General features: G+C 44.3%; 1 protein-coding gene across 1 annotated transcript; it reads right to left on the bottom strand.

The window, feature by feature from the left end:
- Positions 1 to 949: 949 nt before the first annotated feature.
- Positions 950 to 14,641, bottom strand: DHRS7B (dehydrogenase/reductase 7B). The gene is made up of 7 exons (XM_052772476.1): positions 14,560 to 14,641; positions 7,964 to 8,139; positions 6,223 to 6,338; positions 5,322 to 5,532; positions 4,533 to 4,625; positions 2,825 to 2,977; positions 950 to 2,465 (listed from the first exon to the last, which is right to left on the bottom strand). Exons 1-7 carry the CDS (start codon positions 14,577 to 14,579, stop codon positions 2,260 to 2,262), a joined length of 975 nt encoding a protein of 324 aa, XP_052628436.1. The 5' UTR covers positions 14,580 to 14,641; the 3' UTR covers positions 950 to 2,259.
- Between the last annotated feature and the right edge of the window lie 54 nt (positions 14,642 to 14,695).

Genomic DNA, 14,695 nt, shown 5'->3' with positions numbered 1-14,695 from the left:
TGTAGCTTACAGTGGCTGGGGACAAGGGTCCCATTCAAAAGCCCTGCACGCTTTCCTGCCCATCCTGACCGTACGGAGGTGCTCTGAAATGGAGTGTGCTGCATCTCTCTCGTCACAGAGAGGAAATTTACTTTAGAAGGGGAATGTGCACACTCTGGGTAACCTCTGACTTGGAGCTGTAGTTCAAACAGTAACCACAATAACTCCCCACACGTAATTTTTTTCCTCAGGCCTGATGTATTACACCCCTCACCACCCTGGATGATAACAAATGCAAAGCGGACCCTCAGTCCTTCCCGGCTAGCCATGACCTGAAACACCAGAAGACGAAGCAGCTGGACAAGACTGGCAGGAGCACTGTATTTTGCTAAGAAATGGAGGACCTGAACACGCAAAACACGAAAGGAAAAGCACAACTAATGCTTACAGAAACTCCCCTTGTGGAGAGGGAGCGAAGAAAATGCCTTAGTTTCCTATCTTAACAGGAAAAGAGACCCATACACTTGAAAGCTTTAACTTGTAACGTCAACCGTAGGCCTTTATGTAACAAATCTGCAACCTCAGCCACAGTGAAAATGGTAGAGGATGTCCTAACTGAGCAGCAGCACCGTGATCATTAAACACATCCCGGTCATCATCTGGGATGGATTCTCAGAGATAATTTATAAATTGGTACTGGTCAAGAAAAGGCTTTTTGAAGGACAAGGTCCTGCTGAGCCTGCACACCTGTATCAGAGTTTTAGTGTGACTAATCTGTGTGAATTCACACTATGTCTACTGTAAGCTAGCAGATGACGTAAAGAGGGCTGCGATGAAGTATGTTGTTCTGCAACTACTACTGGTACAACAGCACCTTGCAGGAATGTAAGAAAAGAAAACAAATCAAAAGCCTCCTGCTTTCCCTTCCTCTAATGTTACCTGCTGAGAGGAGCTGAAGTAGAACAAAAGATTAATTTCATAGCAATGTCATTTATTTCTCATCAGATGTGCACTCACAGGCAGGACAGACAAGGCAGTACACGTGGAAAATGCTGGTAAGCACATGGAGGCAGCAGCAGGGTTCTGGACCTTGGTTCCTACTAGTAGGCTTTATTTCAATTATAAGTTGAAAAAGATTATTTCTGTCCTTACTGAACTATCTCTGTGCAGCCACTCCTTTTTCCTTATGGTGCTGGTATCCATCACATGAGGAGAAGGGCTGAAGAATGGAATATGGCACTCCCTCAGGCTGTCAGACTCCCTGAAGCCTGCGATAGGTGAACAGGCGGGTATTGTTCCCCCACTGGTGCGATCTTCAGTAGCATCTGTGATTGCTTTAAAACAGATGAGAACGAAGGGTCCGTCTCCTATACTGTCCACCCTGCACACAGGTTCTCCTCTGCTTGCCAGGAGACAGTGTGCCTGGCATCCACAGAATCGCACCTACTCTGTGCTCTAGGCCTGCAGGTGGGCCAGGTGTGCGCTGCCAGCTGCACAGTATTTACACACAACAGCATACCTTGCTGTGCTGTCTTCCATCTGTTCAGTGCTTCCCCTGCATTAACTTGTGCTGGGGTTAATACTGTAGTCTCAGGTAGTGCACAGTTAAATGTCCCTGTACATCAGTAAGGCGTGATTCAGATAAAATAATTGCCAAATAAAACTTAAATTTTACATCAGTCGCTTCTTTCAAAGTGGTACTGGACTTGACTTTGGCTTAACATATCAGATGATTTGGTGTGTTAACAAGCAGAGGCTCTGTGAAGTTTCCCACTTCAAGCAACGTGTTCTACATCAGATTGGAAGGAGTGGGAAGGAGACACTGATCCTGGGAGCTCCCAGCTGAGGACTGTATTTCATGGGGGCCATGGGGTGGGGAAAGCTAAGATCTACTTGTGTGAAGGCAAAACAGGTGGGTTGGTTTTATTTGTAGCAGGCCAGTAAAGCTGAGCATGCCTGGAGTGAGGTGAGGTAAGATGCTGTTTTCCAGCAAGCACATGGGCCTCCCCTGCTGCAAAGTGTGTTCCCTTGAGTTACCCTCCCCTGCAGCCTCAGCTCTCCCCCTTTGTCCAAGCACCCTTCTTCAGGTGAGGTTTAGGTGCTGTCTTCCAGCAAGTGGGCCTGCTCTGATGTGGGGGAAGCCACTTCCCACCCTCCATGTAATGGTGAATTGCAGCATTTTGAGAAAGGTTTTTCCTGCAGGAGCACCTCCACTGATGTCCCAGCCAAACTGCAGGGGGTTAGCCTTTCCCTACAGTTACTGCTTGAGTGAGCTGAGCTCTAAGAGTCCTTTTCTTTTCTCTCCTTTTTTGCTCTAGTTGCCATTAAGGTGAAGAAGAGCCTGGGGAAGAGGTTTCGCAGGTAGACAGCCAGGGAGGGTGTTAGGCCAGCTACAAGTACTTCCTTCTTCTTCTGTCCCACTGCATTGAGAACCACCTGAGCGACCTCTGCAGCTGTCTGTCCTTCGGCGGTGTTCTTGTCCATAACTGCCAAGGGAAACCCGAGTAAGCACCAATGCCAGCAGGTAAGCCCACACTTCAGTACCTTTCCTAGGAATGCTCTGTTCTAACTGTACATGGCTGCTTGTATGGTTTTGGTTTTTACAACAGTTGTGTATGATGGGAGCACAGGCAGGTATAATTCACGGTTGGGCTAGAAGTCAGTAGTTGCTGTCTAGAAAAGCTAAGTTTTGGGGGCTACTCTTCCTACCCTGCATCCAAAGCTGTCTTTTGATACTTCAGGGCTAACCTGTGTCCCCACCAGAGGCCATATGTTGCAAGCACACTTTGGAGTAACCCAGTGAGGTGGAGATGCTTTAGATAGAGGACACAAAATCATATCTCACCTCCATAGCGAGATCCATCTGCTGTTACAGCATTGAGAGAGAGGTTTGTTTGAATGTATCCAGGGCTTATAACCGTCACATCAATGTCATACTGCTCTACCTCTGCTCGTAGACAATCAAAGAAGGCCTGGGTAGCATGCTTAGAGGCAGCATCTGAAAAACAGGAAAAGGACTGTGCACTAAGGAGAAGGAGCAGGGCTGAAGGAAGATTCACTCCCCTGAATGGGTTTTTCACTGCAAAGCAGCCACTTCTCAGCAAGAACCCAGCAGCTGCTCTCTAACTTCTAGGGGTTTTTTGTTTTGCTGGGGTTTTTTGGGTTTTGTTTTGGTTTGGGTTTTTTTGGTTGTTGTTTTGGGGTTTTTTTTGTGAATGGCAGCAACAGGTAGTGGGAGTGAGAGGCAATTTAGGAAGGCAAAATGTAAATACTCAAGTTGGAAACTGGCTAGGATCCTGAGCTTCGTATCACAGCCATGCCAAAGCACTACGGAGTGAACCCAAGCTGCCTCCCACTCGCGATAAAGGAGACATGAAGCCTGGCTTGGGAAGCATTTGATAAGACAGGCTGGGGGAATGCGATGCCAGTACAGGAGGGCAGAGCTGACACTGGCTGCTGAACACCCTCCTGGCCTGCATGCGCTGAGTGTTAACAGACTTGCAGAGCAGGTTCAGAGCTTGGCTGCACGCAAGTCAAAACCTGATCAAGTCAAAACCTGATCGCACAAGCAGACAGGAGTAGAGAAGTGTAGCCTAAGGCAGGATTTCCCCCTGTTAAATGGCTGAGCGACTCCTTTTGCTCACTCCCTTTCCACGTATACTTGGTCACTACCACCACGACTGCCATCGCCTCAACACGGCTGCAGGATTGACGCCAGCAGCACAGAGCTTAGTGCAGGCTATGCACCCTGTCTGAGGACCTAGGTAAGAGCTGAGCTCCATGCTGCCCGGCCCATGTGGCTCCAGTCACTGTGCAAGTGCTCTGGAAGCAATTCAGAACACAATTCTTAGCCCAATCGTACCCACATCATCTGCAAGACCAGATGGCCCAGACGTTGCAGGCTCTCCTTGACTCAGCATCATGTCCTACCACTCTTATGCCACCACCACTGTATTTTTCCATTTTTATGTTTATTTTCAGTGACTTACAGATGCTTGTGTGCCAAACACTCTCCTTTTAGTTCCTCCATCTTTTATAAGGCTTTTTCCAGTAATCTCACCAATATTATTTATTGTCATAACTGATTTAGCATGAAGAGTTTGCTGGATCAAGGTAACTGTTTAGGCTTTTATTTGGGCACTGGTAGTACTGACATTTCATAACGTATTAAAACAAAAAGTTCCTACTTTCTTAGAGGAGATTAACCAGGCAAACAGCAAGGATAAAATACAATAAAATTATGGAATTAACCAGAAAGTTTATAGGGACTCTCAAGTGTTAAGATAGGAATATCAAGCTGTTTTCAAGACACTGAAAACATACTCTCCTTCCCCATCCCTTAACAACTTTAGGACAGCACTAAGATTTTGTATTTGAGAGTGCCTTCCTCAACAGCTGTCAGTGATTTGTGACCACACTAAGAATGATGCGCAGCTCTGCCTTCCCTGCATGCAGCCAGCTCTACAGAGAGCTAAATGTGGAAGCAGTAGCCAAGTATTCATTCAGTCTGGTGCCCCAAATATGTCTTCCCCATCTTCTGTGGAGGTACTTACATGCGGATCTGAAAGGAATGCTTATTTTGCCTTGAACACTGCTGATGGCCACAATGTGGCCTTGTCTTCTCTTGATCATGGAGGGGAGAAGTGCTAGCAAAAGACAGAAAAGACCCATTCAGAATAACAGTCCTGCTGTTGCTGCTGTCAAGAATCAGTGCTTTCAGAACATTCAAAGATGCCTAAGTGAATTACAAGATCCTTGTTCAGTGTAGGGGTTGGGCAAGGGATAGTGCTTAGGATGCCTCTAACTGAAGCTGCAGTCTGGCTGGGATGTTCACCTATGAGGAGATTCCTTGTGCCAGCAAGGCTGCACAAAGGCTGTTACAGTTGCTGTGATCTCCCACAGGCATGGCCAGCGGGACTTGCTTTTTTCTGCCATCAGTACATCTTTCCATTTCCTGCAGCTGATACCCTCCAGGCTGAACTTTCTGTGTAATCAAAGAAGCTTCCTAGGAAAGCTGCAGCTTCACCTAGAACCCATACTGCGTTCCTAGTGTTTTATCAGTGCAGATAGGCTAACCATATCTCTCTTCATAAGTTCCTGCTAGACTAGGGGTCAGGAGGTGTTTTAAACAAGATGGTATCTCTAATCAGGTACTTCCCATGCAGTCATGCCCAAGCATCTCCTCTAGGCCTGCCCATAAAACAAAACTTTCCTCCCCTCTTATACTGTACTGTACCAAATACAATTACAACCAGAAGTTAAGCTGTGCTTAGTTAGTTGTGTTGGCCTGCAGAAGGTATCAGCCAAATCCACTGTCCCCCTGTAATCCGGATCATGGGTACCTTTGGTGAGGGCTATAGGACCAAAATAATTTGTTTCCATCACTTTCTTGTCCACATCCAGTCCTGTGTCCACAATTGTGCCTCGGAAACTGATGCCTGCATTGTTGATCAGTATGTCCACGTGACCCAAGTACTTCAGGATCTCTTCAGCAGCATTTAGGACAGTTTTAGTGTCCGAGAGGTCAAATACCACAGTGTGAGGTTTGTGTGTCTGTGAATAAACAAAAGTTAGCAAAAGACCAGTTCAGGTTGTGCCGAATGTGCTGTATGTTCACACTCGTGATGGGATTTCCCAGCTCTGGAACCACAGAAGCAGGGCCATCCAAACCTTGTGCAATTACAGTGGAGCAGTTCCATTTGGTAGGAATACATGACAGAAGCAGGTTGTGCTCTCATCTTTCTCTGCTTCTGTAGCCTGTTCCTTATACCAGAGCCTAGGAAAGGGGCAAGTGAGGTCTTCCTCAACTACTAATGTTTCCTATTGTTTTATTAAAGAAAATGCTTCTGAAAGTCAAAAACTTAACCCATGTGTCTTCTGCAGAAGCCAGCAACACCTTTCTTAGCCCAGAACTAGACATCAAAAATAAAAGCCAACAGAAGGAAAGTCACTTTTCCAGATTCAGTATATGACATACAGATGCAAGGAGTCTGGGCAATTCTGTGCTTTCACTTCCACTACAAGGCAAGGAGTCTTTCAGATGGCTTATTTTTGTAGGGTTTTTACAAGATATGACATGTTAGCTCAATGTACTCCTATAGCAATATCTATCCCTAACCACAGAGTTGCATTTTTCCTATTGCTCAACAGAATAACCCACAAGCAATTCTGTAACTTCTGTAATAACATGAACAGAAATCCCAGCCACATGAGACAGCAAGCCTCTCCTTCTCCCACACTTACGTTCTTTCGATGATTGGTCATGGTAGAAAGCTGCTGCACCAGGTCTTTGAGTTTCTCGCTGTCTCTGCCACAGAGCACCAGCTTGGAGCCAGCTGCATGGAAGGCTTTTGCACATTCTTTGGAGGAAGCAAGGGAGAGAGAAAAGTAGACATTTGAATGACGGAGACAAACAGCAGATCCACATCATACCTGGTGATAGGCTAAAACTTCTTTTACCTGGCAAGGTTCTAAGGTGGCTTTACGACTCCCGAGTGATAAGCTGATTTACAGTGAAGTTGCAGCAAGATGCCAGCGGTGAGGCAGCTGGTGTGCTCACAGTTACTGTGCTGTTTACGCAGTTATTGTGCTGTTTACGCATCCTCCCTATCAGCTGGTCGAATTTGCCTGTGCCTTTTAATTTTTTACTATATGCCTTTCTTAAGAGGGACTACAATTACCTTGTGTATGTCATCTAATGCAGCAAGGCCTGGTCTTAGGAGTTTCAGTTTTAGTGAACACCTCCAAAGGTTTTGGAAGCCTTGGAGCTAATGGCTTCATCAGGGTGATCCTCTTTGTCAGGAAAAGGCCGAAGAAGGGATGCCATGCTATTGTCCTCCTTTCAGTGCTACCAGCTGCTGAGGCAATCACATGTTCTTCTACCCTACCCCTCTGTGATCCAGTGAGAGGAATTGCTTATTTGTGCAAGAGATGACAGTGGATGGTAACGAAGGGTGTTAAAGAACATACAGTAATTAGAGGTGGTCTAGTATATTAGTAACTGGGAGTGAGGGGAATAGTATAAGATCTTGTCAATGAGTCAATAAGGGGGAAACTTCACTGTACAATGGTGGAAATCCATACACCCAACAACACACAGTGCTTCATCTGCCCAGCCTATCACGGCTGAAAGGTCTCTCCTGAGATACTAGTTTTACCTCTTCTTGATGTGAAATACAAATTCTTTTACCACTGCCAGCTCTCTGGTTGTGACAGGCAGAGAGGACCATTTCATCTCCTTTGGCCATTCAGTTACTGAACTCCTATCCTTAAGGACAAACTCACATGCAAAGACAGCATCAACTTAAGCTCTATTTGTTCTATAAATGTACTCATCCTAATGAAAGGCCTTGATAGCAGAATACCTTGTCTTCTCTTCAACTTCTAGAAGCTTTCAAAGCAACTATAGAAAGCAGAATTAGAGAATGTATCCACTCAAAGAATAAATTTTATTTGGAAAAAAAATACCGCGTTTTTTCTTTAGAAAAAAATACTCACTGGTATTAATATTGCCAAGAGTTTGAATTTAGAATGGATGGATTTGTACCATAAGAGAAAAGGTACCTTAACTTGAGGGTGAGGGGCAGGGAGGAGGAGTGGAAAGTATGGCAGGGTATCTGGAAATATAACAAACATGAATGCAGAACACCAGTTCTGGGAAGTTTTAGAGAAACAATTGGACTTCCTGGCTTTTTCAGGATTTAGAGAAAAGAACTCTGACAGCACAAGAACAGCATAACTTGTTCCTTGCTTTGATGAGCTCCAGTTTATACAGGATGATTAAAATTTTCCTTAACAAATTTTAAGCCTTTCTTGCATCAAAATTTGCACTGGCTATAGTTATAACCGATATAGCTGTGCAAGCCACGTCTCTCAAAATTCAGAGCAGTAGGAACTTTCTGCTCATTACTGCTTTATTCCAATAGGTGCCCCTTCCACAACCCTCTGCTTGTCCTGCCTTTTGTGCCCTTCTTTCGGTACCTACCTTTTCCCAGGCCAGAGGTAGCCCCTGTGATCACGACCACTGCTTCCTGGAGGTAAGCTCGCATCCGCATCCACTGCAGTAGCCGAAAAAGGGCGAAGATCCCCAAGCTGCCAAAAAGCAGCGGGATGATGACTGTGCTTGTAAGATCCATGAGTTTTCCTTTCTGAACAGTCTTCCTAGAGCCACAAGATGAAAGGAAGCAGACCATTTCACCATCAAGAAAATTAGCAGAGGCTTGAAAACTAGGGAAGTCCTTTTTCTTAACCTTGCCTTAAACCACCAATAAACCGAATCCCATACAGAGGTATCTTCAACAGATTTCCTCATCCCTTCATTTAGACTTTCAAAAGTTGACATCAGTACCCAATTTTAAGCATTTAAATGCTAATCTGAACATCCCAGCAGGACACTTGGCGTTGGATCTTGTCAGCTGTTATGTAACAAACTTGGGTTCAAAGATGCTGTTCCCACATTTTGCTCTACATTCACTCTCTTGAACAAAGTGTATTTAGAGTGAAAGCTCCCCAGGGCTGCGATATGTCTCTGCATACTTCTGATTGTAATAAAACCTCTTAGATTTCTCTAGAACAGCCAGTACCACAGTATCTACATGCCATAGACCAGTTACTGTGTATTATCCCAGATGGATATAAGCCAGTCTGACTTCTGGACGCTCAGAGTAAGTTTTCTCTCTGAGCACGCTATTTGCTTAATGAAATGAAATCGGTGCTTCCATCTCCAGTGTCTTTCACCACCTGTTAGGAGAGACAAGGTATCTGATTTAAATGAACCACGTGTCCAACCTAGTAGGCTAAAGCCTACATTTATGCTCTTTACTTTTATGCCGACATTAATTGTGCAGTTTAACAGCATGAACCTGTGTTCTAATATACTGAAATTAAACCTGTGAATGAAACCCAAGCTGAAGGTATCTACAAGACCTAGCTCATCCTGGAATTGGATTCTGATACTAATGCATAGCCCTAATGTCCTTGCTAAGCTATTGCCTTCAAGGGAGTAGTTTATGTTACAGCTTACTACATGGCCAAAGAGTAAGTGATACTTCTGCTGTAAAAAAGGTCACTAATTTTCCCACTGTATATACCCCCAAGCTTTTATGCTTGATGTCCCAGTAGTTACAACCCCTTCCTGGAATCTAGTATATCTTCCCTGTTGTGCAGATAGTTTGAACTCTTGCAGTTTGAACTGCAAGATAGGTCATTACCAGGAAGATATTGGAAAGGTCTGGGCACACAACTCATACACTACTTCAAACAAAAGGACAGCATGAGAAGCAGAAAACAAGACATAACTAATAACGCTAAGCCAGAATTCAGTGTCATTAAGTAGGACTGAGCTTGTATGGAGCTGAGGGGATGACAGAGGCTCTACATGCCATGCAACAGAGCTAATGTGGAAAATGTCAGGCTCTTCCAGATTTCCATCGGGGGCTTGGACAGAATTCCTCAAGTAGCTGGTCAGTGAACAGACTAGGTTGCTGAAACAGTAATGAACTGTATAAATTAAGTATTTCTGGAGGCATAGCTAGAACACAATAAAATAACACATAAAGATAGCTGAGCTAGCTCTAAATAAGCTTGACAAGGTCTAAAAATAAATCCATCGAGTTAGTACAGAACTATTCTCAAGGTACTACGGAGCTTCCCATTCCTGAGCTAACTCATGTATCTACAAAGTACTTCATTGTGTAATATGCTGTGCATAACGCAGCTAGACACCGAGGCCCCAAGCACCCCTGGGCGTAGGGAGTATGCCCAAAGTGGGAAATCAGAAACCCAAAAGCAAGATTAAACTAATTCCATTGCAAAGCAGTGCGTGAGCACAGCACCCAACTGCTCAGACCAGCGTCTTACTCCTCCACCTCTTTGTGCTGAGTGCACACAGAGTGTGTATTTTGTACTGATTTACAGCAGAGGACTGGTAGAGCTGATTTAACATAAGAGTGCGTATTGGCCCTAAAACAATTCCTGGGAAAGAGCTGTTTAGACACAAGGCCACTGGCCTTCCTTAAGCTGGGTAAGAAGAAGGTTCTGCTTACTGGTTCATGTTCAGCAAGTCATTTAAAGCAGCTGCCCTCTTTATGTTGTCTTTTTTTATTTTGCTCTCAAAGGTCTCTTGAGATTCAGAAGATGAGATGTGGGCAGGGACAACAGGTGCTGTGCTGACATTGAGCAGCGTGGCTTACAGGGCATTTTGGAATCAAAAATCTTCAGCTCCCATTTAGGACCTTTCATTATTTCCAAAGTGGGAGCTGACAGGTGGAGTGGCACTTCCTTTATGAGCCCAGGTTGAAGCTGAGGCATTTTAAAAATCTGTCCCTGACCAGCTTTGCTTCTGATTTCAGTAAAATGCAGATCACAGTGAAAAGCAGATGAAAAGGTAAAACTGGGAAGAGGGGGCTTTTCTGACACCTTTTCTAACCAAACCACACTCAGAGATGGGAGGGAGTCCCATGTCTGATTACAGCATGGTTCTTTCAGATTCTTTGGCAAAATTAAAGGTTGACTTTGCAAGGACTGAACTCTCTGCCACAGGGGCTGGTGGAAAAGAGCCCCCAAGCCTACCAACTAAAGGCTAACCATGTTTTGGTCAGGTAGCATCCACTGCTCATCAGTATGAACCAGTTATGCCTGGTTAACTTATTCCTTAATCACATCAATTATTATTCATTTACTTTCTAAACAAAGAAGGTCTGCCTTTAATCCTTTTTCATTTGAAAAATCTTTCCAAGTCTTTTATTGTTTTTCTTTCTCTCTCTTTCTCTCCCCCCCCCCTCCATATTATATACAGGAACTGGGAAAATTACCCAATCTCTGCCTGAGGGCTGCAGCAAGCTGTGAACCCAGTCAGCAGCAGCAACCCACTTTTGCACCTTCCATGCTAGAGTTTGAATCAACCGGTAACCCCCTCTGATATATGGGGAGGGGAAATATGGGATGGGGAAGAGAAAGACTGGATGAAGGAGGGGAGCGAGAGAGAGAAGGACTAGCCGATCAGAGATGTAGATCCTTTTTTTATTAGGGCATACAGTTGCAATACTGTCTTCCAAGGAAGGTACTCAAATGGCCCCTTAAAAAGAGCCCCAGAACAAAGAAAATCTCAGTTCAGTCAGACTTGAGAAAGAGGACAACCTAACTGAACTAAATTATTTTGGAAAGAAGAAAGAATTTCTGTAGCACTTTAGACCTACAGCAACAAGTTTTGCTTTGATTTCATAGACTAGCTTCTGTCACAAACCCATGAGTCCTTATTTTAGCTTGTCATATTGAATATGCTGAAAAAAATCATTGATAAGTATCAGTGGAACAAGAGAACATGGAAATCAGCTCAAGTCATAGAGCCACATTGCAGTATGTTCAACTATATACATCTTTCGGAGCCTAGTGCCAGTCTACTGACACAACAGGGTGGCAGTTACATTCTGTTCAGTTTTCAGGGTTATTTGGTGGAAAGACCAAAGGAAAGAATTGCTGCAACCTGAAGGAGAAGTTATATTCTGTTCAGTATTAGGGTTATTTGCTGCAAAAGCCAGTGGAAAAAACTGCTGCAATCTGAAGGAGAATGAGATGGATAGATCATAGATAAAAAAGACTTGATTTACATCAACAAAAATGCTAAGTTTCAAGACACAGGCTGGAAGAAGAAGATCAAAAGCATAAAACCCAACTTAAGATAGATAACATTTTGAAGTAGCTAAAGACATCCCAGGGCAGATAACGCCATGTCACATTAAAAACATGGGGGGGGTGGGCAACACATGGATTTCCACACCTAATTCGAGATGAACTGGATATCCTCAGACCTCCTGCCCAAAGTTCCGAGACCCCACTATCACCTTTGTTCAAAAATTTGGCTATTCATGCTGAAAAAAACTGTTATTAATTCTTGACAGATAATGTTTATGACGCCAGGTTATCGGCAGGAGAGAAGCCACTGCTCATAATTGGTTCAAATAAAGTCCTGTAATTCTCAGTTCTCCATCCCAAAAGGCAGGATTGGAACATGCAGGTCATTAGAGAGCAGAAATAAGAACCCTGATAATGTAAGCAAATACAGGTGACTGGAAACTTTTTGAAAGGCTTACCATATAATAAAATATATCACAGATATCCAGTTTAAAAAAAAACTTTCCCCTTAAAACAAAAACTGGAGGTCATCCCATAAAAGCCAGGATAGTGATTTCTGAAGGAACACGGATCTTAGTTAATAAGATCAAGAACACACTAAACCCAGCAAAGATGAGATCAAATCCTAAAAGAAAGTAAAACCATGATAAGTTTCCTTAAACAGCACTTATTCTCCTTTAGCTTCAGCCACCTAGAATCACATTGTCTTTTACATGACAAATGGCAGCAACTGGGAGGCTATTTTCAGAAATCAAAAGGTGTCATTTAAAAGGTGGGGGGGATAAAAGGGAGGAAAAAATTTTTTTTCTAGGGAAGCCCTTGTCCAGAAGCACAGCAGCTCTAAGCTTGCTTAACTACCGACTTTAGTCTGAAGAAATCACAATATCCTACCTTTGAAAAGAACTCACTTGCCAGTGACTCTGTGAGGTGGTGTCTCCCTCTGGTCTTTTAACAGGACAGACCTGACTTAAATTTGGAAATGGCAGCAGTCCAAGCAAATGTGCTCTGTCCAATGCTAGCACAGCCAAGAACTGCCTCTAAAAACAAACCTCAGGAATACGGTCTGTGACCTTTCAAAGGGGGGGGTAATTTAACCCCCAGATTGAAAAGATAGAAGTGAATTCAATATAATACAAAATTTACAATAACCCTCTGATTATTTCTAGTACTAAACAAAAATTTCTAGTATTGAATCCAGAGCATCCATAAAGACCAATACTAGGCTTTCCACACTGCAGATGGAAAAAAAGGCAACTTGTGAATCAGCTGCAATTCTCTATTACTGTAATTAGTTCTGGGGCGTACGCTGATGTTATAGTAAATGGGTATCATGCTAATTAAAAGAAAACAGACTTTTAATTCTTCCCTTAGGATTCTTGAGAACTTTGAGCACAACTGAACAGACAGATGAGTTTCTCATCACACTCTGCATCAAAACCTGGTATTTACTGGGGTAATGGGCATTCCCTCCAGCAGGCCAAATTCACTAAATCCCTTATAAGCCATGTTTTACAGGGAGAAAAGTGAGCATTACTTGCATTTTATATCAGCTAAACAGTTTTACTGACCCAACTGCTTTGGAAAGAAACTGAAATCAAACTTATAAACATCTAAGCCAGAAAAAAAAGTCATATAGCATTGTTTGTTAATGTGATTTAATATAAGCCAATGGGAAATTTGCTGACAATTTCTCTGATGCACAAGATCCCCATAAATGGTAAGTTAAACTTCAAAAAACTCATTCAAAACCCAGTAAGAAAAAAACAGTAATTACACCAATTCAAACAACTGAATTACTGAAATGCCAGTGGGCACTTACATGCTTACATAATCAGCTTTCATTCCAAACTTTATAGGCAGAAAATAACGTAAAAAACACACTGAGATCATCAGAAACCAGTAAAACTCCTAAGAAGGAACGCAGGAACTGGACAGAGCTCCTCACTACGACACAACCATTTCAAACAGAAAATGGAGAAGGGGTTCAGGAGAAGGAGTACAATAACCCAACTGGAATTCTCAAAAAGAAATGATGGCAACTGGTGTGATCAAGAGTGCCACGGAATGGCAGCTGGTAGGTCTCGTTGTAAGTAGCTGGCAACAACGAACGAGCGTTCGAGGTTTGCTGAGGGGTGGGTAAGTACCAGTTGTAGTATTTTGATTTAACTTTTTCTAGTGCAATTTGAACAAGCTCCCATCTACTTGAAGCAACGCCTAGGAAAACCACCTGTTGCATTTCAGTCGTCATTCAACAAAATCCTGCTTATGCTTTTACATAGTTGTTATGCAAAACAACTACCTTGCCCTGTGGTACAGGAAGAGGGGAAAAAATGTTTGCAGCCCCCCCAAAAAGGGACTTGACTTGAGAAATCATCTTCTCAGAAATCTTCCTGACATATTTATTCAGTTACAAGCTTCATTTCCAACCCTCCCACTTGAAAATCCTCTATTGGTGACTGGGACACAAACAAAGCTAAATCAAAGTGGTGCGATTAGAAAACTAAAACATTTCCTGTGCCAGAGAAAGTGTTTTGCGGACACTTACCAAATCAAGAATCACCTAAAACCCAGTGAGAAAACGAAGAGTTGGCTTAACGTCTCTCCCCGCCCTGATTTATATATAAATAGGTATTTAATAGCCGGAGGAGTGATGAACTAGGTACTTGAGAGCCCCGGGTTCCCCTGCCCACAGACCAGGGCCCCGTTCACCCAGCCAGACTTCCATATCTCCCGGAGGACCACAGGGGCAGCCCGCCCGGGGGCGGATGGAGGTGGGCAGGCCCCGGGAGCACCGCAGGGTCACGGCGGGGTTCCGGCAGCCCCAGCTCCGCTCGCTCGATGCTGAGCGGGGCCCCGCCGGCAGAAAAGGGGCCGCCTCCCCGCCGGAAAGGGACCGCGGCGGCCGGGGCTGAAGGGAGGGAGAGGCCGGCGGGAGACACCGGGCCCTACCTGGCCGCCGCCATCACCATGGCCACCGCCGGAAGTGGGGGGGCGTGCGCATGCGCTTGAGGCGTCGCCGGGGGAAAGGCGGGCTTTCCGCCGGGACCGCCAATGACAGACAGCTTCCTCTGACAGGAGAGCCGGA

This window comes from Harpia harpyja, chromosome 21 (assembly GCF_026419915.1).
Source record: "Harpia harpyja isolate bHarHar1 chromosome 21, bHarHar1 primary haplotype, whole genome shotgun sequence".
Classification (NCBI taxonomy): Eukaryota; Metazoa; Chordata; class Aves; order Accipitriformes; family Accipitridae; genus Harpia; species Harpia harpyja.
The sequence above is the reverse complement of the archived record's forward strand: the minus strand, read 5'-3'. Positions and strand labels throughout refer to the sequence as shown.

Coding starts and splice junctions, on each gene's coding strand:
- DHRS7B (XM_052772476.1), bottom strand. CDS start 14,579: ATGGTGATGGCGGCGGCCAG. Junction 8,140..14,559: donor ATGGTGATGGCGGCGGCCAG/GTAGGGCCCGGT, acceptor TTGTGGCTCTAG/GAAGACTGTTCAGAAAGGAA. Junction 2,978..4,532: donor CATTCCTTTCAGATCCGCAT/GTAAGTACCTCC, acceptor CCTGTTTTTCAG/ATGCTGCCTCTAAGCATGCT.